The sequence below is a fragment of the Capricornis sumatraensis genome, chromosome 8, assembly GCF_032405125.1.
Source record: "Capricornis sumatraensis isolate serow.1 chromosome 8, serow.2, whole genome shotgun sequence".
Lineage (NCBI taxonomy): Eukaryota > Metazoa > Chordata > Mammalia > Artiodactyla > Bovidae > Capricornis > Capricornis sumatraensis.
The window spans coordinates 9,941,971-9,964,864 of NC_091076.1; the positions used below are offsets into that span (position 1 = coordinate 9,941,971).

The window sequence follows — 22,894 nt, forward strand, 5'->3', positions numbered from 1 at the left end:
GGCTGGGCAGGCCTCCTCCAGACCCATATCTGACTGCCTACCTTTGTCCACTTTCCCATTCATTAGCATCTTTGTTAGAGCTGGCCTTCAAATTAAAGACCAAAATGTTAAGTCTGACCACTTTGTCTCTTAGTAATGCAAAAAAAAAAAAAAAAAAAAGATTAATGCAATACACATCTACAATACATTTTTAAATAACAGCTTTATTTTTTCCTCATTGATACAGAACATAGCTTACTGTAACATCAAGTCTTAGGGGAAAAAAAAAAAGAAAATCAGAAAGCAAAACCAGCCCCAAACAAAGCTAACACACAACCATGACATAATTTGGCAACAGTCTAGGCTTAGAAATTTAAGAAGCTTGGAAGAAGAATAAAATATTCCTCTTTTGTTAGTTGTGTCCTTGGACTTAGACTATTTGGTATAAAGACTTTTTGTTATAAGCGGATAGTTGGACTATTTAAGAGTACAGGGAGATAGAAAGAGGAGCCTAGTTCATCGAGAGACACATTACTGATTAAGAGAGAAGAGCTCTTTACACTTGGCAAGACCAAGAAGTTTTTGTCCGTAAACTGTTTCGATGATGGCTAATGACATATACTTATCCCTTTCATTCATAAATACAGAGGCAGAGCTACTATGGTCTCATCTACTCTGTACAACTCACACATTGTGGACATCAGAATAGGTGTGCAGGATGACAAAGGCGATCCCGGTTGAGGAAGCCTCCTACTGAGCCCTGGCTGTACCAGATCTGCAGCCTGCACCTGTGCCCAACAAAGCTTCCAGAAAGTTCTGTCGGAGCTTAAAAGGCGCAAAGGAAAGAGAACCTTTCCTCACTGTTTCCCTCCTCTTTAAGGAATGGAGTTCTTACAAAATACAAGGTGACAGGTAAAAAACAGATCTACGTTTCTATCCTGTTCTTTCCTCGTATTCTTTCTAGAAGACTTGGTAAACCCTTTCCTTTCTTAGAGAAATGAGCATCTTATAGGTATGCAACTATTAAAAATTCAAGTGTTTACAAGTCTTTTGGCATGAGGTCTTTTGAAAGGTTACAAAATATATAGTTAGATGCTTCACTCCAGGGTTTTTAAGAGAGAAGGGTTTAATAAAAAAAAATAAGTATACTGTATTAATGATCTGAGTGTGAACAATAGCAAGGCTACAATAGCTAGAAATTATCAAGAGAAACAAGAGGAACTAGGTATTTTTGTGGCGGATAAAGAATCTCAATGTATGTGGAACATTAAGAAAAAGGAATTAATCAAGTAGTTACTTTTAAATCTTTCATTTTATGAGGCATGTGGGTCCAATTTATTATTGTCTAGTTTCACAGTATGTATTTGCCAGTTTGTGACCTGTGCAAGGGCTTCCCATTTTGGCTTTAGGAATCTGAGGAAATGAAGGAAAAAAACTCCTTTCTGCCTGTCCTTATTACTTCATCTTCTGCTAAGCCTTCTCCTTTGTATATGACTACATCTACCAACATCTATCATCAAAATCCATGCCAGAGCTATGATTAATCCACCTATAACTGATGAGTGTTTTCTGGTTGTGTTTCTCGAGGCAAATGTTTCTGATATATAATACCATATATTAAAAGCCATATAAATAGAAAGATGGGGAAACAAAAACACAGACTATGTAAGTGATAGAAGAGTCTGTGCAGTACTAGAAACAAAACAGAAGTTCACCTCAGTCAGAGGTATGGGGTTAATTTCTCTTGCTGAGGCTCAGGTTTCCCTTTGATGGGTCTCTAACGGTTCATCTAAGTTCAAGTGGAGGGGTATCTTTCTTCTTTTAACCAAACATGCCCAGGTAGAGCTGCTTCTCTTTCCGATGGTAGCTGCTGAGCTCCAACTGTGTCCGCTGAAGGTACCTCCGGACATTGGCGTCTTAGAACAGGACAAAGGAGGCAATCAGAGACAGACCCGTAATTGTACTTCCAGGCAGAAGAGGACTATGAACACACTTCCATTTCTTAAAATTTCTAAGATCTGCGTATATCACAACTATTTTATGCAACAGTACATTTCTTTCATTAATACCACTTTTAATTTCTAAAGAATCTTGTACAAGGACTTCCCTGGTGGTCCAGTGGTTAAGAATCTACCTTCCAATGCCGAAGGTTTGATCCCTGATTGGGGAACTAAGATCCTCTCTAGTTGTGGCACAGAGACTTAGCTGTCCCACAACATGTATTATCACCTATTTTCAACAACATGTGGGGCAATAAGTCCCTGCGCCACAACCAGAGAGGTCACATGTGGCAATAAACCCTGATGCAGTCAAATAAATAAATATTTATTTTTAAAAAATTATTGTACAAGGCTGGGCTGGTTTCTAACTTAAAAATGAAAAGGAGCTGGAAGAAACAATAATTTTAAGAGCACAGCCTCTAAACCTACTATACATGGGTGGCAGTTAATCTGTGTACTTGAAGATAAGAAACATGAGCAATGGTTCAAATTTTATATCTTTATTAATTCATAATGACTTTCCCTGGCGGCTCAGATGGTAAAGAATCTGCCTGCAACGCGAGAGACCAGGGTAACTAACACTTTAATGACTTTTCCATTCAATTAGAGTGGTTCTGCTGAGTTTTACGTTTGGGGACCCCCTTACTTCAGTAGCTACTCTAAGCCATAATGCAAAATGGGAGACAATTTTCAAAGCTGAACCACCAACATAGGAACAAGTTTATCATCCTCTTGACGATATCCTGTTGCCTTGGAAACAAGCCTCAAATTCTCAGGAGGCCTGTTCTTCTTCTAGGTCATACCTGAGGTTAGCTGAGCTAAAGGATAAAAGGATAGTCATGCAAAAGCCAGACCTCAGCTGGAAAACTGGTAGAAACAAGGATTACCAAGTTCATTCACTGCAATCTAGATCCTATTTTAGTCTCCATCTAGCAACTGAAACTTGGAATTCATGAGTAGAAGGCCTGTTGGTCACACACCGTCATATACTTTTTGAATATTGAACATGTGAATATATTATTATCTGTTTTCACAACTCAATACATTGGAAAATGAACTAAAATCCTCTCCCACAGATACTACCTCAGTGGGACGGTTTTTTGTACTTCCCACTTCAGCCCCCTTCTCTCACCTTTTGGCTTCCTATTGACAGCAGCCATGAGGTAGTGCCGGGCCTGGTCATAGTCCTGCAGGTGGAAAAAGGCCACTCCAGCCCGATACAAGGCCTTGGCATTATCAGGCTGCCGCTCCAGGACTTTCTGGCTGTACTCTTTCACTCGTTCATAGTTTACTGGTTCCATCTGAAGGAGACAGGCTAATGGCGGCAAACGGAAAGAAAAGAGAAGAGGACCTTATTACACGATGCTCCATTGCCCAACACAAGGCAGTACCAAATCCAGGATGCTATCAGCAACATTCACTCACCCAACAAATCCATCTACATGTCCACCGTGTGCCAGACATTATTATAGCCATTGGGGATACAGCAGTGAATATAAGTTTTACATACCTCACAGTCTACTTCACTATCTCAAATGCCCATTGCGTGTTGGGCTGGCCCAGCTATAAAAGTTGATAAGGCTAGGGCTTCCCTTATGGTCCAGTGGTTAGGAATCTGCCTGCCGATGCAGGAGACATGGATTCAATCCCTGATCCGGAAAGATCTCACGTGCCACGGAGAAGCTAAGCCCTTGTGCCACCACTTGTGCCACCACTACTAAGCCTGTGCTCCAGAGCCTGGGAGCTCAACTGCTGAGCCCACCCACCGCAACTACTGAAGCCCGAGCGCCCTAGAGTGTGCTTTGCAACAAGAGAAGCCACCCAACAGAGAAGCCGAGGCACCGCAACCGGAGAAAAGCCTGAGCAGCCATATTAAATCAATAATTTTTAAAAAGTTGATTAGACTATACTTTAATTATGGGGACTTCCCTGGAGGTCCAGTGGTTGGAACTCTCGGGAGGCAGGGGTTTGATCCTTGCTTGGGAACTGGATCTGGCATGCCACGTGGTGAAAAAAGAAATTATTTTAAACTCTTCATTGTCTCTTTTCTACCCAAGGCTCTCTATCTATCTTGATTCTCCCATTTCACCACAATTCTTGTCCTGAAGTCCTAATAACAACAACCACTGCCATTAATAGTGAGTACAGTAAGCACTGTGCCAGGGGCTTGTTTAGTCTTCTCATCCACCCTCTGAAGTCAGTATGTGTTAGCATCTCCGTTTAATGAGTGAAGAAATCAAGGCTCACAAAGGTAAAGTAACTTGTCTAGGATCCCACAGCTTCTAGGTGGAATGAGTAAGAAATCTGAACCAAAGACTAACTCAAAAATTACCCTTCTCAATGATGATATATTATCTCATGAATTCCTTGGATAAAAGAATGGGAACTCCAAACACAAATCTGTGTAGGAGACAATGTTCAGGTCAATGTTCTGTCTTTCTGTAATTAAGAAGGGAAATGCATTTCCTGTTTAACAACTGTGGGAATTACACACAGCATTATTAAATCATGTGCTGGGAAGGAAGGCGTATCAGGGCTGATGTCTGCATCCCTGCTACAACATCCCCACCAAGTGGCCATAGGGTTCATACTTAGGTATTTCCCCAGCGTTCAACTAACCCATCACTGACGGGTTACCATGATGTGACCCACTGTTCCTTCATTCTACAAGTAGTTCTGGAGTAATGACCATGTGCTAGGTGGTGGTAGGAGCAGGAGAAAAAGAGGAACAAGACAGACATCTTGGTGAGTGATTAGAGCTTGCACTCTAATTCCCAGGTAGGAGGAACACGCTAACAAATTCACTTATTTATTAGTGCTTTGAGGAAAATAGAACTGTGGGACAGAGACTGAATGAGGTCAGAGTGATGCTTGATTACAGAAGGCGTCCCTGAGACGGTGACTTCTGGGCCGAGATCTGAATGACAAGGGTTATTCAAGGGACAGGGCATTCTAGCCAAGAGAAGAGATCCTACCAAGCTGGAAGGTGGGTGTGTGCTTTGTGAATTCAGTCTATGGAGGAGCCAGATCATGTCAGGTTGTGCAGGTGAAGGTCAGAGTTTGAGTATTTTCCTAAGTATAATATGACGCCATTGGAGGGTTTTAGCGATGAGGTCTGATTTCCGTATCTGTAAAGTGGGGAAAATCATTACTACCTTGCAGAATTTTTGTGAAGATGAGCGGTACTATAAGTAAACTGCCCAACACGTAAATTTCACTCTCATGTAAGTGAAATTTCTTAATTTTAGTGAGTCTTTAGGAAACATCTACCAAGCACCTCCAAGCAGAGGGTCTACAGATGGAAAAGCCACAGACTCTGCCTTCAGGTCCACCTGGACAGTCAAGATGAGTATCTATCTCATTTCCTTGATTTCTGACCAATTCCCCAAGGTGTATTCTATTCTCTAATATACAGTATATTCTGCAATAAGAACTTAAGTACAGAGGCTTCCCTGTGGTAAAGAATCCACTAGCCAATCCAGGAGACATGGGTTCAGTCCCTGATTTGGGAAGATCCCACATGCCAGAGAGCAAGTAAGCCCACGTCTCACAACTATTGAGCATGTGATCTAGGGCCCATGAGCCACAACAAGAGAAACCACCCCAGTGAGAAGCCCAAGCACCTCAGCTAGAGTGGCCCCCGCTCGCCAAACTAGAGAAAAGCCTTTGCAGCAACAAAGACCCAGCACAGTCACAAAAAAATTGGACTTGCCAGGTTTAATTTTAGCTCCACCACTTACTAGATGTTCCTTAAATCTACCCCAAAGGATTGCTGTGATACTTAAGGTTTATATGTATATGTGTATCAAGGGCTTATACATGGCATTTCATAAATGTCACCTTAATGAGCCTTCCCTGACCACTACCGTGCCTAAGGCACTCACTATTCCCATTTTCTTTCTTTTGGCTATGCCTCGCTGCATGTGGAATCTGTTTTTCCACCAGGGATCGAACTGGCACCCTCTGCTTTAGAAGCGTGGCGTCCTAACGACTGGACTGCCAGGCAAATCCATACACCCATTTTCTGCTTTATCCTTTCCCACATTTCTTATCATCTTTGTCAACTACAAATTGGTGCTTGTCAACAGCAGGAGGCTGAATCCTGGGCTACTGGAGCTGTAGGCCTTGACACGCCCTGAAGGAGTTCGGAATGAGGCACTTTGTGCCCCCCAAAAACAGGTCTTTAGATTGAATTCCCCGACCCTTCACGAAAATCTTATATACTGACTTCCCCACACTGCCTCTTTGGAGTAGTTTTTTTTGGAGCTGTCTTGAGGTGCTGTCTCCTGGGTTGCAGTCCTCATTTTGCCCCAAGTAAAACTTAACTCAAAACTCTCTCCTTGAGCATCATTTTCAGTCAACATCGTCTAATACACAAGTGACTTCTTTTGTTAACTATCCATCTCCCCATGACAGCAGGGATCTTTATCTGTTTTACTATACTGCGATATCTTCAGCATATCAATAAATATTAACTTATTCAAAAAATACTGAATGAACTGAAATAGTAGCTACTATAATTACTGTTACTTGAGTCTAAGAATAGCTTTGGATACACACTGTAAAAAAGCTAGAATTCCACCAAATCATTGAGGACCAGGGTAGTAAAAAAGAAAAAATAATTTAAACAATGATTACAAAATATATACTTCAAAACAACTTAATTAGCTCTATGGTTAATTTGCCTGCCACAGAACAGACTTCAGAAGTCTCCTTTCTTTCAGCAGATTAATCCTAGTGATACTAACTCTGGACTTTATTTCTCCATGCAAGGCCAGCTGGATATGGAAGGTACAAGTTACCCAAGGTATCATCTAGCTGCTTTATATAGGAAGGAGGAAAATAAGGAAAAGCTATCCAAAACATCTAAGATGGATGACTTACACCACCAGCTGAAGTAAGTGCCTTCTTTCCTAAATTTTAAATATTAAAGAAACAACAGTCTAAACATAGGTTTGACACTGTGCAGGGTCCTTTGGGGATCCTGGGCACAAGGGCTTTTTGTGTCTGCCATTTCTTTGATTATAGGAAACAGTCTGCATTCAGCCTCCATGACCTTCCCTGACTTCTGAAGGGCAGATTCAAGCAATTGCTAATTAGCGAAGGGTGGGGTTGAGAGACCAAGGAGAAACAGTCAAGAGCAGCCTTGAGGCAAGGTCCTGTTTCCCCAACAACAGACCTCAACAATATCTTAAGCTATTTTGTGGATACAGAAACCACCTCCAGGTGGGAGAAGTTAACAATTTACAATGGTATGCCACCCAGGAGCAGTGTAGACCCCAGACCAGCTCAACTGGAAGGTCAACGCTACTTACCCTTACCTACCTCACCACCAACCCATTAGAAAAAACGTCCATGAGATGAGATGATTACATTCTTTGGACAATTAATATAAAACCTCACAGTATCTTCCCCAGGTGGGGACTCATGATTTTGAGGGCAGGAGCCTGCTGTGTTCCCCTTTGCCTGGCAAAACAATAGAGCTATTCTTTTCTACTTCACCCAAAACTCTGTCTGTGAGATTTGATACGGTACCAGTGTACAAACAAGCTGAGCTCAGCATCAGGTTCAGGATTTTCTCTATGTGTTAGTTCCTCGATCGTGTCCAACTCTTTGCGATCTCATGGACTGTAGCCCTCCAGACTCCTCCATCCATGGGATTTTCCAGGCAAGAATACTGGAGTGGGTTGCCATTTCTTTCTCCAGGGGATCTCCCCAAGCCAGGGACTGAATCCATGTCTCCCGCATTGCAGGCGGACTCTTTACCGACTGAGCCACCAGGAAGTCGTGCAAAATTCCTTAAACCTATTAGCCATCACCTGGAAGTCTGATAGAAACGCAAATTGGTACACACAACTCACAAACCTCAGACCTATTACGTCGGAGTCATGGTAGGCTCAAGAAGTTGTGTTTATCAAACTCTCCAAGTGAAGTGTGAGAAGCACCGAAACTCAATTAGAGCCCCACAGACTGAAAGCATATTGCAATTCATGGCAGAATAACTAGATAACGACAGAAGAGCCGTCAGTGTTTTCCCCAATATTCTCAAACTTTCATGTACGGGCCTTGACACTCTACCCTCCCGTTGGCCCTGTTCTTACCAGCCAAGTTGTTGTAGCAATCTGTCTGGGTGGTGTGCAGTAGGTTTTCTTGTTCAGGTGTGAGGGCCGGGCCCTGAGGTCCCAGATTAGGTATCGGGGAGGGCAGACTTGGATCCAGACCCCGCAGCTGCAGCAGAGCTCGATGGTACCCACTTACAGCATCCCGGTACTTCCCTTCGCGGTAACACTGGTTCCCTTTCTCCTTGTAAAGCTGAGCCTCCTGCAGGCGTTTCTCCATAACTCTGTCGCCCAGTGCTCTTGAGGAATTGGGACGTGAAAGAACAACCGAAGCTCTAGGAATAGGAGCGAAGCAACCAATTTTGGCAGCTGACTTAAAAAAGCCAGGAAATTCTCCTTCCCCAGGAGGCCTCTCAGGGAATGACTGCTTGATTCTACTACAGCCCCTTCCTTTCTTCTCTGCAGTTATTTTTTAATCTCTGTAAGTGCAAGCATCCGATCAGGAAGTAGATGTGGGAACAGCAAAGCCTGAGATTAATTGATTTCCCAAAGCGGCGACTCGCGGGTGAGAAAAAACCACGGAAACTATAAGGCCGTAACTAAGGAATCGTGGCCGGCGTCTGAACGCCGGCGGCTCTTGTTTCCTCCTTTCGTTCGGACACACCTCCCTGACTCGGAAGCGGAAGGGAGTAGGCGGGAATAACTGCTAAAAAGGGTCTAAGGGGCTTGCCTCCATCCCAGCTCTTTGTTTGCACTTACTCAACAACATTTGTTGACTTCTGGGCCGGGAGTTGGGGAACCGAGGTGAACGCAGTCCGTGCACTCCAACCACAGGCCGATGGTGATGCAGCCGTAGCCCCGCCCAGCTAAAAGCCCTCTTACGCCCACCGGCCAGCTCCCCGACTCCCTGCAACAGGCCAAACCCGAAGTCTCTTCGCCGCACTTCGCTTTACAAGCGGAGAGCACGGAGGGGGCAGGGTCCAGCCTCCCGAGAGCTTGATGTCTGAAGGGTCGCGCGCATTGCACCACGCGCCCAATCAGAAGCGGCCCTGGAAAAGGAATCCCACAGACACGACCCCGCCTCTCTAGCCTCCCCTGCGGACCAACCTAGGGGGAAGGGGGGAATCCCCCTGGCTGCTTCGCCAATTGAAAAATAAAAAATCTGCAAGATCATAGAAGACCAATCCGAACTGCAGATGACGATTCAACCTGGCCAATAAGGCGAGGTCAGAGTGTGTGTTGCTGGGTAGAAGTTGAAGGCTTGAGGGAATAGGAGGGCTGGGGTTACTGTATTCCTTGGGTTTGGAAAGTGCTTTTGTTAACTAACCAGAAAGACAATTGCCACCAGGAGTTCACGTTTCAAGTCTCCCTTCTTCCTTTCTGGCTTTTTTTTCCCTCAAGAAGTGGCTGCATGTATAAACTAAGGGACAGAGACGAGCTAACAAGCCCTAAGACGACAGCACGATCGGATCAGACGGGACTGGGGGTGGGGGGACGGCGTGGGAGGCGCGTGTGGCGAAGGAGCGCCAGGCGGCTGCGCAGCCCCGGCTGGAAGTACGGAGAGTGGGGTACGCACACGCCTCGTTGCGACGAGGCACTTGGGCCGAAGCCAGCCTTTCCCCGACTCCGGCTCCGGTGCGGCTGCGCCGTGAAGCCGCCGGCGGCGATTGGCCCAGGGGGTGAGAGGGGCGGGAGGTAAACGGAGGGAAGTCCGTCGTCCTGGGCGCGCGCCCGCCCGCGGCAGAGGAGCTGAGGGTCGGCTGGAGAGGAAGCAGCTTCCCGCTGCGTTGTTTTGGGCTCCGGGGGCCGAAAGAGGGAGGGAGGAAAGGCGAAAAACAAACACTACGTAGCGGAGGCTGCGCGCGGCCCGCCGCTTGCCAGCCTGCCTGCCTGCCTGCCTGCCTGCGTGCGTGCGTGCGCTCGCTCTCGCGGGCTCCGTGCTGGCGCGTGAGGCGGAGGCGGCGCCTGCGCAGTCGGGCTCGGTCGACGGTTCGCAGGGGAGGAGGTGGCGGGAGGCGGAGGAGGCGGCGGCGATGGAGGTGAAGCGGCTGAAAGTGACCGAGCTGCGGTCGGAGCTGCAGCGGCGCGGTTTGGACTCGCGCGGCCTCAAGGTGGATCTGGCGCAGCGGCTGCAGGAGGCGCTGGACGCTGAGATGCTCGAGGACGAGGCCGGAGGTGGCGGGGCCGGGCCCGGCGGGGCCTGCAAGGCGGAGCCTCGGCCTGTGGCCGCGTCGGGCGGCGGCCCGGGCGGGGACGAGGAGGAGGACGAAGAGGAGGAGGAGGAGGACGAGGAGGCGCTGCTTGAGGACGAGGACGAAGAGCCACCCCCTTCCCAGGCCTCGGGCCAGGCCGCGCAGCCGCCGCCGGAGCCCCCGGAGGCGGCAGCCGTGGAGGCCGAGGCGGAGCCCGATGCTTCCGAGAAAGCGGCGGAGGAGGCCACAGCCGAGTCAGGTGGGGTAAACGGTGGCGAAGAGCAGGGCACCGGCAAGGGGGAGGAAGATGAACCGGAGGAGCGGAGCGGGGACGAGACGCCGGGATCCGAGGCGCCGGGTGACAAGGCCGCAGAGGAACAGGGTGAGGAGCTGGCAGCGGAGCCGGGCCTGCCGGGTGCGCCCCTGACCCAGCACCGAGCCCTGCACCGCGGGGTCCGGATTCCCATTGCCGTTTGCCGGGACTCCCCAGGGGAGGTGGTTTTCGTCCTCTCCCCTCCTTTCCGGAGGGTTTGTCTACCTCTGGTGGCCCCACTCTGCAGGAGGGAGGTTCCTTCCTAACTTGATTGCTTACTTGGTGGTAGTGAATGGAAATAAAGCGGTTTCCCATGCGAACTGCTTACGAGCTACCTGTTGGAGCAGACTCCCGCGGTGCTGGTTATCTTTTCCTAAACCGAGAATGTGCTGAGGAATTGTTAATTACATGGACAGCTAGACCGACTGTTGGAGGCTTGGCCTTTGGGCCACCGGACTGTTTACTTTTTCGCCATAAAATTAAGCAATAAGCTAAGTTCGTCAAGAGTTCGCCCCATCAAAAGCTCATTACTAGAGTTCGAGCTACGCCGAAAATCTGGAAATCTAACCTTGCTCCTGCTTTTGCAGCAGCTCCTGCTTCAGGAGCTTGCAGTGTGAGGGTGTCAAGTTTAATGGTTAACTACGAAAGAGAAAATTTTAATCTAGAACATTTAGAATAAGTTAGCTAACGTTGCTTGGCTAGGGGTTTTACCTTGCCTGAATTATGATTAAATTTTAATCTTTCATTTGAATGGATATAGAAGGGCAAATTTGTATGTTTATTGTACACTTAGCTAGCCTTTTACATTTGGGGTCCCTGACTTCCTGAATTGAAATGATTGGGGTGTTGGTGGGTCCATTGAATAACCTTGTGGAAGAGAATGTATAGAGGTGCCCCAGGGAGTTAGTGACCGTCCTCTCTTCCTTTGAAGTGATTGGATGGTTACAGCTGATCCATAACTATCTGTCAGAGTGGGAGGAAAACTAGAGCTGCTTCTCATTCTTACTATGAAGTGGCTTGCTTTTAGTTCCTTTAATAATACAGTTTTTAGGCTGCTGCTGGGTATGATGGTATAATTGGAACCCATTCTACAACAGTCACATGCAACTTGCAGCTTGTGCTATGTCCTGGAACAAAAATCCCATTACATAATCTTTTTCTTAATGTGTACCCCCAAAGAGCAGGTAAAAAAGCTTGAGAGATAAAGAACTTCTTTAGAGAGGTTATTACTAAAAACTTTCAGTGTTAGCGTTGCAAACCACAGAAGTCCAAGGAGAAATTCTGTTTTTTCTCTTGTAAAGAATGTTACTAAATATATGACAACACCTTTCTGCCCCAAATTATGTGAGGTAAAGATGCAGTATTATTTATGGCTCTCTTGTGACTTAATGGTTTGTTCTTGCAAATTTCAGTTAAAATCTATGGTAAGAGCTCTGTATAAAGTGCCAGAGTTCATTTGCTATGTAAGTAAAGCTGTGGATAGCTGTGCATTTTAAAGCTGGAAAGTCAAACTCTTCAAAACAGAAAGAAAGAAAATGAGGCTTCTGTATATTAAGTCTCTAGCTTAAATCCAAATCTGATAGTCAAGATTCAAAGTTAAGCTGTGAAGTTTTCAAAAAACTTATGGCATGTTTCTTTTATGTCGTGTTAAGTGGGAAAATCTCCAAGTTTGACCTGATTTAAGCAGATAAATTTAGAATGCAAAAATTGGCTAACTTTTAATATACATTTTGACTGTAATTAGCCCATAATGTCCTTTTAAAAAAAAAAAATAATCCCATCCAATGACATAAAGATAATCTTTGGAAATAAAACATTCTGTGGATGCAGTGGGAATAACCTGGCGCTTCTGACTAGACAGATATGAGGTCCTCCTTTAGTTTCTGTTGGTTCTGAGCTTATCCTACACACCAGTATGAAAACTGCTGATTTTCTTTCCCTCATTTTTGTAGGAGATGACCAAGATAGTGAACAGTCAAAACCAGCAGGCTCAGATGGTGAGCGGCGGGGGGTAAAGAGACAGCGGGATGAGAAGGATGAACATGGCCGAGCTTACTATGAATTCCGAGAGGAGGCCTACCACAGCCGGTGAGGGAAACAGTCCCTTTCATTGAAGGCAGTCTCTGCTCCAATTTTGGTATACCTGAGGTTGACTGGAGAGTCTGGAGAAAGGGGGTGGGTTAAAACCGGAATAGGTTCTTATAGGCCTAAATCTTTGATCGAATCTACCCTGAATGCTTCCGTTGCCCTTTTCTCATTTGCTGAAAGAAGCTGCCTGCTGGAATTTTATATTCACTGGTCGTTTAACAGACCTAAAGTCATGCAGATAGCTCTCGAATTAAAGGACTTTGGTTACATTGTATTTGCTTTTCTCTCATATGTGTAGCTCTAAGTCTCCACCACCCCCAGAAGAAGAGGTGAAAGAGGAGGAAGAGGACCACACTCTTGTGAACCTGGACACGTGTATGTATAAGGCAGACAGGTTGGGGTTTTAAACCAATCAAAAGAGATTTTGGGGATTAAAAACTTCCTGGCCTGCAGCTTTTAAGAGATTTAGATTTTGTATCCATGCTTGAGAACTGGGTACCTTTCTGTTCTTTTGAAGGCTTAAAATGTTACCCATTGGAGTAAAAAGATTGCTTCTTTCTTAACAGATACCTCCGATCTCCATTTTCAAGTCAGCAAAGACCGCTATGGAGGGCAGCCACTTTTCTCAGAGAAGTTCCCCACCCTTTGGTCTGGGGCCAGAAGTACTTATGGAGTAACAAAGGGGAAAGTCTGCTTTGAGGCCAAGGTAGTGTGTACACTACCATTAGGACCATTCATTTATTAAATTAGTCATTAAACTACTCTATACTGGACTTGCACCCCCCAGTATTTTATTAGAGAAAGGTACCATACTTGAAAGATGAGCTTAGCTCTAGTAACCAAGGAATTAACCCTCATGACTTTGGTTTACGTTGATTGACAGTTGTTTTTCTGACGCTGAGTTGTGATAGTTGTTTTTGGTTTGTATCAAAATTTTGTCTTTCTAACTCAGACTTTGCTTGAGTTGGTCAGAATATCTGAAAAGTTCCTTTTCTGACTTGGCCAGGTAACCCAGAATCTCCCAATGAAAGAAGGCTGCACAGAGGTTTCTCTCCTTCGAGTTGGATGGTCTGTTGATTTTTCCCATCCACAGCTTGGTAAAGTTACCTTTAACTTAATCATGTTCATGTTTGCTGCTCTGTGGGAAGTTTGAGTGTAGGTAAACTAATTTGCTGATTTTTCTAGGTGAGGATGAATTCTCTTATGGTTTTGATGGACGAGGACTCAAGGCAGAGAATGGGCAGTTTGAGGAATTTGGCCAGACTTTTGGGGAGAATGATGTCATTGGCTGCTTTGCTGTAAGTGGTCCTGAAAGTTGTGGATTTGTAGCAAGGAGTGGATGGAGGGCACTGGAGATCCCTTTGCTTCCCATCAGCTGCTTCTCTTCTGCAGTTGATGCATTGCTTACATAGTTGTATAGCAGTTGAAGTGGGGGGGTGGGGGGGAAGATATGAGTTGCGAGATCAATCAGCTGCAAGGCCTGTGTGCCCATAAATGCTCTTGTCTTTTGTTGTAGAATTTTGAGGCCGAAAAAGTAGAACTTTCCTTTTCCAAGAATGGAGAAGACCTAGGTGTGGCATTCCGTATCAGCAAGGAATCCCTAGCAGATCGGGCCCTTCTACCCCATGTCCTCTGCAAAAATTGTGTTGTAGAATTAAATTTTGGTCAGAAGGAGGAGCCCTTCTTCCCACCACCAGAAGAGTTTGTGTTCATCCATGCCGTGCCTGTTGAGGAGCGCGTGCGCACTGCAGTCCCTCCCAAGACCATAGAGGAGTGTGAGGTATGCCAGAGAGGGTGCAGAACCTTGGTGCTCATGCTTGGTTGGTCACTTTCTGCTCAAGCTTTGCCCAACTGGGAGCTGGGGAGGATGTTCTTACATTGGGCTTTGTAAACATGAGCCTCAGGCTTTTTTTTTTTTTTTAATAGCATTCCTGGTTCTGTTTACTTGCAGGTGATTCTGATGGTGGGACTCCCTGGATCTGGAAAGACCCAGTGGGCACTGAAGTATGCAAAAGAAAACCCTGAGAAAAGATACAATGTCCTGGGAGCTGAGACTGTGCTCAATCAAATGAGGGTGAGTTGGTGGGAGGGGATGTATCATTCTGGTGTTCCCTTTTAAAGACCAAGAAACTTACATAATCTTTTCCCAATGGAGTTGGGTCTTGCAAGTATCTGAGATCAGGGGCCCCACAAATAAATAAATGAGTTTTTGGTTTTTTGGTTTCTTTTCCTTTGCTGTGTTGTCAGATTTCTGAAGGTGGTGAAGCCTGGGGTGTTTCAGGTATATCCAGATTGAGACTGGAAATAAGTCCTGTAGGAAATGGACAGCATTCTCAGCACTAAGGAATGGCAGTGAACTGATGTGGTGGCATTGGTGGCATTTACCAGTGACTCTTGGGCTTTAACTTACTTTGTAATTTCTTGTGTTTCTCTTCCTCTTAAACTCATCAGATGAAGGGGCTCGAGGAGCCAGAGATGGATCCCAAAAGCCGAGACCTTTTAGTTCAGCAAGCCTCCCAGTGCCTTAGTAAGCTGGTCCAGATTGCTTCCCGGACAAAGAGGAACTTCATTCTTGATCAGGTATTGTTCAGAAATTCAAAAGAAACCTAGTTTAACAATATTTCCAAAGATAAAAGATTTGGTATCCATTTAATCTGATAAAATTGCTCAGAGTCAAAATAAGGTGCATATATAAAGACTGAATTAAGGAACAGAATCAGGTTACCCAGTTATAACCAAGAATTATGGTTTTAATGTTTTTTTGAATTGAGAGATACACTTCTCAGTGTTTTTACCAGAGAGTGTTTGGACCCAGGCTGTAAAACACACTATAGAGGTGATAGAGTGGTGTAGCTTTGGATTCATGACTCCACCACTTACTAGGTTTGTGACCTTGGACAAGTCTTGGTCTCTCTGACTCTCAAGTTTCATTTTGGGTAAAACAGGATAACATCATGTAGCTTTTGAGGAATTCAGAGATTGTATAAATAAGTCCTCTAATCTAGTGCCTCACTTGTGAAGGATTCTCAGTAAGTGTTGGTTGAATTTAACTTTTACTCCTAAAACATCTATTACTTCTCCTGTCCCTAGTGTAATGTGTACAACTCTGGCCAACGGCGGAAGCTGTTATTGTTTAAGACTTTCTCCCGGAAAGTGGTGGTGGTTGTCCCTAATGAGGAGGACTGGAAGAAGAGGCTGGAGCTGAGGAAGGAAGTGGAGGGAGATGATGTGCCTGAGTCTATAATGCTGGAGATGAAAGGTGGGCTAACCTCTACAAGTTAGAGATCCTGGCCTTGGTCCATGCATACCTCCCTAGGGCCTCTTAGCACCTGGAGGATTCTTCACATGTGTAAAGTATAAATCTGAGGAATAAATTAATGAATGTGATCACTTGTGGATTAATGAATGGTGAAGCAATAACCCCTTGATTCATTCTGATAAAATACAAAAAAAAAGAAATGGTGATAGGCCACAGGATAATCAAAACTCAAGGCAGAGGCTTCAGTGAGTCAGTTATTCATTCAGTAAATACTTAGGAGTGTCTGCTATTTGTCCAGTACAGTTCTAGACCTAGGGAAAGAATGAATGAAATGAAGCTCTGCCTTCACTGAATTTAATTATATTCTAGAGATGGAACATTCTGATGGTTCAGATGAAAATGGTAGTGGTTGGAGTGAATGATCTCAGCAGTATGTTTTGATTTCTATATCACATTAGGCTTTTTACTTTTGTTGTTTGTTTGGTGTTGACTTTTTGGTATGTGCCATATAAAGCCTTACAGTAAGGTTTCCTGGAAGGCAATATTAACCTTGATTGAGCTGGAGTTCTGTTCATCTGAGTTTGGTTTTTCCCCATGCTGTCTTCAGCTCCTGGCATCCCACGCAGAGCTGTCAGCTATTGGCTGTTTGAATTCTGATAATGCCTGGGCATGGGAGCTGGTTTCACACTAAAGAGCTCAAGTTTACTCAGAATGAACAAGACCAGTCCATAACTGATTTGGGGGCACTTGGAGGAGTTTAGTTCAATTTTATGAAACTAAGGGCTAATTGGGTTCACTTAACAATCAAGAGCACCTCATTGAACTGAATTCCACTGGGACTCAGCCTCTGAACTTGATGTCCAGAGACTGGCAGTCCGGGGACCGGTGCTGGCCCGTCCCACACAGGTGGTTAGTGACCCCTGTACTCTTGCTTCCTGTTCTCCTCAGGTAGATAAGCAAGTGCCTTCAGGCTTGGGTCAGTTTCTTCTTGAGTCTCTTTTAAAAGTGTATTTCTTATCGAACTACACCAAAACTTTCTCAGTTACTTTTACCCTCTGGCTGCCTGCTTCTGTCCTGATAAGAAACCTTAACCCAGTTCACTCTTAATTTATTATGGCTCACTTGAGAACTTGTAAATCTACAGTTTGCAGATAGCCCTTTGCCTGGGGCTGTTGCAGTTAGTGAGAAACTTGTAGAGTGAACCGAGCACATGTTTTGTGCATTTATAGATGAGGCTTAGAAAATCCTGTTCTTCCTGTAGAGGAGTTTTCATTATGAGATATTACCCGTTTTTGCACTTGGAGGTCCACAGAGCTTCTCTCTTACTCTTGTAGCAAACTTCTCTCTGCCTGAAAAATGCGACTATATGGATGAGGTGACATATGGGGAGCTGGAGAAGGAGGAAGCTCAGCCCATTGTCACTAAATACAAGGAGGAGGCAAGGAAGCTGCTGCCCCCCTCTGAGAAGCGGACAAACCGCCGGAACAATCGAAACAAGCGTAACCGGCAGAACCGAAGCCGAGGCCAAGGCTACGGTAAGTCCTGGGGACCTGCCAGCCCCAGCCTCAGTCTGTTCTCTGTGCGAAGTGCAGCTGGACCCACAGGAAAGGCCAGGCAACCACATCGGGTCACCAACATTAAGAACATCCCTTTATGGAGCTTATTTATTTCTTCCTGTGTCCTTTACGCCTAGCTTTTTATGCTTTTCGCATAATCTTGAAACAAAAAATAGTTATTTTTCAACAAAAGTATTTGTTTCTTTGAAGAGCAGTGTTTGAACCTGCGCATTTATCTAGCTTTCATTTTTACATATGGATTCCCCCTTCACTATTGTAGTTTATCTGAAGGATTTGTGCAGGATTCTTTTTTTCTTTGTCTACTGGGTCAACCCAGCTGTGTAGATCAGAAAGTGAATGCATTATTCAGTAATTTGGGGGATTATGAAGTAAGCTAGCTTATTAGTGGAATTAATTTTCTCTCTCAATTATCTAGTTTTGTCAGTTAACCCCCTTGATCCTCTTCCTGCAGTGTGCATTCAAATGTGTGTGTGTGTGTGTAATTCAGCAAAACATTTTTAGAGTGCTTGCTATGTGCTAGGCCCTGGGAATACCAACAGTTCCTGCCTTGGAAGAGCTTGACATTTAGACTTTGTTCAGTTGTATAAAATGGGTTTGGGGTGTGTGATACCCAAGATCCCTTGCAGGGCTGAAAGTCTGCAACTCGACGAATGGCAGTTTCACTCGTGTTTCTAACTCTGCCATGTGTCCTTTTGCCATCTTAAATGTTTTGCAGGAATTGGGGAGCTTCAAAAAGTGAAACCAAGGTGGCTTAGTTTTTCTTATGTCTCTATTCCTCTGCCTTCCCCCCTCAGACTTTTTAAAAGATCCTGGCTGGTGCTTTAATTAACATTGTGTGAGCCTGACAGAAGCAGGCCTCCTATTCCCCCAGAATTGCCTTTGGCTCCGACTTTTTGATTTCCACTCAGATGTGGAGCCAGGACCCCATGCCAGCTGTCTGAGCGCGCTCTCCATTTCTCTTCCAGTGGGCGGGCAGCGCCGAGGCTACGACAACCGGGCCTACGGGCAGCAGTGCTGGGGGCAATCTGGAAACAGAGGGGTGAGTGCAGCTCTCCTTCTGCTCCTCCCTCTGGGCCGTGACAGCCATTCCTATTGGCTTTGGGGAGCAGAGTGGTCTGGGCTGTTTTCTCAGGGCTTAGGGTTTTGCCCGTTTAATTTGTTCATCTGGCAGAATTATCCTGGGAAGATTAAACCTGTATATAATACCAAGCAAAGATATATCTCCTTTAAGATGGGGGATAGCAGTGGATTGTGATGCTACAGACCCATGCATCTTCACTCCTCTCTCCTTTTCTCAGGGTTACCGTAACTTCTACGATCGATACAGGGGAGACTACGATCGATTCTATGGGCGAGATTATGAGTACAACAGATACAGAGACTATTACAGACACCAGTATACTCGGGATGTAAGTATCGTCTGGGAATGGAGAGATGAAGGGGCGGGCAGGACAGAGGGAGTAGCGTGCCTCTCCGTCCTCAGCCCGCTGTGGCTCCACGTGACAGGGTCTCCCCTCTCTTCTAGTGGCAGAATTACTACTACCACCATCCCCAGGACAGAGACCGATACTACAGGAACTACTACGGTTACCAAGGGTATCGGTGAAGCCCCTGCCATTGTCGCCTGTCAGCCACGGAGCTGAATCTCTGGGGGTGCCAAGCACCCCCCAAAACACAACCAAGGAAAACAGGGGCTGTCGGGGTGGGGCTGAGCTGCCAGGGAGGGGCGGTGGGGGGAGGGTGCGCAAGCAGGGGTGGGGGGGGAGGTGGAAACAAACAACAGAACTGTACATTTTTTTTAAAGTTTGTTGAAAAGAATATTGTCTTATTCTATAAAACATTTCAAACCTAGTTAGGTATTTGTAATCAAAAAAAAAAAAAACATTTGCTCAGAAAGCAGCACTTAGGGCTGCCTGTCCTATATACCCTGCAGTCGGACAGGAAAAGAACTGAAAATGTCACCCTTCTGACATCTAAGGCAGCTGGACTGGCAGCCGAGTAAGGGAGAGTGATGGTGAGGTGATGCGGAGAGGGTGGGAAGCGTTCGAGGGCGCCCACTCTCCACAGCAGGCAGGAGCGGGGCAGAGGGCGAGCTTGTGACTGGGGCAGTGAAAATAAACGATTGGCTCTTATCAATCATTTGCACCAACTAACCGTTTGTATTTTCTTTACCGACCTCTCCCTCTCGGGATATCTGGTCCGGTGGGCTGGGAGGCCGTAGTGTCCCCGTCTCCACGTGCCTGTGCCTCTGTGCTGTTCGGCCAAGGCATGGCAGCTGCCAGTTGGGCGGTTCTATTATATAGGATCCCCAGGCCAAGGAGGCACGGGGACTGTTTTGGAGAGTAGAATAGTTTGTAGCCTCTCTGTGCCCATGTATGAATTTCCATAAAATCTGTGAGAAGAGTTGGGATCGCAGCCCTCAGTCTGAAGATGGTGATCTGCTGGTCTCTTTTGTCTTCCAAGGCTGAGACAGGCGGGAGGTCTCTGAAATCATCTCTGTTAGAGAATCTGTCCTCTTCTAGTTCTAGAGAAGGAACGTTTCTCAGGGTTTCAGCTCACACAGAAATGAAGCAGGATTCTTTTCACTGCAGCAGGATATGTATGTAGGTGAATCCTGTGGTGTGGGCTACTGGGCCCAGGTGCTGAGAATAGCGACTATTTTATACAGTGTGGAGGGCCAGGGCCCTGCTGGCTTTTTTGATACACAGGTAGAGAGTGACTAGAAAAGGGGAGGGTTGGGGGGTGGGAGGCAGCTCAGTGGGGCTGCCGGAACTTGGGAAGAGCGTGAATGTGAGCGTGTGCATACACAGGAGCACCCCTTCCCAACTTGCAACAGGATTCCTCCTGGGGCGTCTTCTCTGCGTGACCCAGAGAGGCATCTAGCCAAGAGACTTCAGTTGGGATAGTAACTTTATCGACACCCTCCTAGTTCTTGACAGACAGCTTCAGGTCGCTGGGTCAAGAATATGGGTGGGATGTGGGAATGCTCTTTGAATACTGAGCTTCAGTTTTCATTCACCTTCCTGCTCAGCACTGCATCAGCCAAGAGCTTACTCAGCGAACACCTCACATTGCTGCACTTCCTGGCAAGGGGAGTCCCAGGTTGTGCTACTAGAAAACACTTCACTTCCACTTCCTTACCTGGGCAGTCCTCTGCTGAAAATTTCGTGCTGAGATTCGATCTCCCTCTCCCTCTCCCACAGTTACTGCCGTGCCCAGGAGGGTGCACAGGCCCTGGTTCTGGCCCTCTAGTCACCTGTCTAGGACACCCTTCTGATCCACCAGGACCTCTGAACCAGAGGCTGGAAGGGGGACTGGTAGGCAGTATGTTTGCTTGCTCACTGGTGACGTCCTCTCTTTCTCCGGACACCTGCTGCTTCTGTGGGTTTGTGTGTGGCAGTGGGTGAAGTGATTGCCTGAAGTTTTCTGTAACCCACTTTTTATTACCATTAAGGGGAGTGTTCAAGAAAGCTTTAGTGCTGATAGTGTCAGGGCAAGAAGATAAAAAATGGAGCCCAAAGAGACTCCCCTTAGGGCAAGATTATAACAGAAAAGTGACTCTGTGGCAGAAACTGCCAGCCCTATTCAAATGTTTAGTCCTGCACCAAATAGCATCTTTTTATAATCTACAGCACGGTTTGGGGATGCTAGGCCCTCAGGGCAGGGAGGGGGAAGGACAGAATTTAAGCCGCTTTGGGTTTTTTTTGGGGGGCGGGGGGTACTCGCTGTTCACTTTTGACACTGGAAAGTCATGTTTTCATAAAAAGCTCTTTCTGGGTGGGTGGAGAGTGAAACTGCCACGTCCTTGTCGGTTTAGTCCAAGAGATCACTCGCAACAACAGTAGATGTCTGGGTTTTGTTTGTGTCTGTCTTTTTATTATGAGGAAAAAAAAAAATGTTAAGGGGGGAAATGTGGATTAACGGGAGGGATCCCTAGCCTTGTTTTCCTTAGAAGACTTGTTTAGTGTTTTTTCAGACGTCTGTTGTAGTTGTTGTAGGTGGAAAAGCTTGTGAGAAAAACAACCACCACATGGAGCCTGTAAATGTTTTTGCACAACCTGTAAAGCATTCTTGGAAGTGGCCAGTAAAAAAAAGGGTTTTACCGTTTTAAAAAAATGTAACTGTGTCATTGTTTACATCTGTAACTTTCTCCTCCCCTGTTCTCATTACAACATTCTGGCAAAAATGTAGGCACGGTAGCTACCAGTTTTAGAATAAATAACCATTTGGATTGAATTCACCTCTTCTGTGGCTGCACTGACTGGGTAGAGTGTGTCATTGGGGGCTTTCTTATGTCTGATGCTGCTCCTTAAGCTGTACTGGGTTCCATCTAAGGGTGGCTGTCCTCTTTCAGAGCAATTTCTCCCTTCCCGTCCTACCATGCTTTCACTGGGGAACCAGCCACACCTTCACTCAGAGTTTGTTGGCTTACTTAAGTGCTTGCTTTTACTAAGAGTTTGAACAATTGGAGTAGAAGAAAATAAGTTATAACTCATGACGTCTGTGTATTTGGCGTATACTGAAACCAGTTGAATGCGTGAGATTAAATGTAGGGTTGTCCATTTAGGGGCCACATAAGTTTATTTATGAGTAATTACCACTTAGGGAAGCCTTGGTGGCTTAGTGGTGAAGAATCTGCCTGCCAGTGCAGGAAGCACGGGTTCAGTCCCTGGGTCCGGAAGGTCTCCTGGAGAAGGAAATGGCAACCCACTCTAGTATTCTTGCCTGGGAAATCCCATGGGCAGAGGAGCCTGGTGAGCTACAATCCAGAGTCGAAAAGAGACAGACATGACAGCGACTAAACAAATCACCACTTAAAAGGAAGAGCCTTATTCAGCAGAAGATGTTTGATGGAGAGTCTTTCCTAGTGAATTTGTAGAATGAGAGGTAACTGACTGACAAAAGCATTTGTGTCACTAGCATGGAACTGACCTTGATTGTAATTCTAATAAATGGTCAGGGACTTACTAAGGCTGGGATACCACAGGCTTATGACATGTAGGGTTTTGAAGTGATGATATAAACTGCTGTAATGCCTCCCTTTGGACATGACACAGATTCTCACCCTAGAGGCTTATAGCTTCAAGCCCAAAGCCTATCCTTGATCTCAGTGTCTGCCCATTCTCTAGGATGCTTAAAGTAACTCTGTTATAGCTACTCATTTTAAGTGGTTATTTATAGCTTATGCCTTGTCTCTAGTAACCTCTAATCACCCCCACCCCCACCTTTTCCCTAACTAGGGCTGCAGACATTCACATCTAATCTGATGAGTATGAAAATTCAGTATGTAGAACTGAGCAGAGGCTGCTTTTTTTTAAAAAAAGATAACAAACATCAAGATTACATTTTTTGAGTACTCCTGACTTTATGAAGTCTGAACAGATGTGGAAATTTTCACTTACTCTTCCGGAATTTGCCCAACACTGT

General features: G+C 45.7%; 2 protein-coding genes across 2 annotated transcripts; one reads left to right on the forward strand and one right to left on the reverse strand.

Moving 5' to 3' along the window:
* Window positions 1-279: 279 nt before the first annotated feature.
* On the reverse strand, window positions 280-8,884 carry TTC9C (tetratricopeptide repeat domain 9C). Its single transcript, XM_068978291.1, has 4 exons — window positions 8,798-8,884; window positions 8,081-8,373; window positions 3,112-3,294; window positions 280-1,895 (listed from the first exon to the last, which is right to left on the reverse strand). Exons 2-4 carry the CDS (start codon window positions 8,316-8,318, stop codon window positions 1,801-1,803), a joined length of 516 nt encoding a protein of 171 aa, XP_068834392.1. The 5' UTR covers window positions 8,319-8,373; window positions 8,798-8,884; the 3' UTR covers window positions 280-1,800.
* A 1,187-nt stretch (window positions 8,885-10,071) lies between these two features.
* On the forward strand, window positions 10,072-19,159 carry HNRNPUL2 (heterogeneous nuclear ribonucleoprotein U like 2). The gene is made up of 14 exons (XM_068977554.1): window positions 10,072-10,612; window positions 12,496-12,631; window positions 12,930-13,006; window positions 13,198-13,337; window positions 13,638-13,728; window positions 13,817-13,929; window positions 14,148-14,411; window positions 14,583-14,705; window positions 15,083-15,211; window positions 15,722-15,890; window positions 17,225-17,425; window positions 18,433-18,506; window positions 18,766-18,876; window positions 18,993-19,159. The coding sequence occupies exons 1-14, from the start codon at window positions 10,072-10,074 to the stop codon at window positions 19,071-19,073; spliced, it is 2,250 nt and encodes a 749-aa protein (XP_068833655.1). The 3' UTR covers window positions 19,074-19,159.
* Window positions 19,160-22,894: the final 3,735 nt, after the last annotated feature.

Excerpts from the sequence above, each read along its gene's own strand:
- TTC9C (XM_068978291.1), bottom strand. The coding sequence starts at position 8,318 with ATGGAGAAACGCCTGCAGGAGGCTCAGCTTTACAAGGAGAAAGGGAAC. Across the intron at positions 3,295-8,080 it reads TTGCTACAACAACTTGGCTG|CCTGTCTCCTTCAGATGGAA; the intron begins GTAAGAACAGGG and ends TGCCGCCATTAG. Across the intron at positions 1,896-3,111 it reads TGTCAATAGGAAGCCAAAAG|ACGCCAATGTCCGGAGGTAC; the intron begins GTGAGAGAAGGG and ends TCCTGTTCTAAG.
- HNRNPUL2 (XM_068977554.1), top strand. The coding sequence starts at position 10,072 with ATGGAGGTGAAGCGGCTGAAAGTGACCGAGCTGCGGTCGGAGCTGCAG. Across the intron at positions 10,613-12,495 it reads CAAGGCCGCAGAGGAACAGG|GAGATGACCAAGATAGTGAA; the intron begins GTGAGGAGCTGG and ends TCATTTTTGTAG. Across the intron at positions 14,412-14,582 it reads AGACCATAGAGGAGTGTGAG|GTGATTCTGATGGTGGGACT; the intron begins GTATGCCAGAGA and ends GTTTACTTGCAG.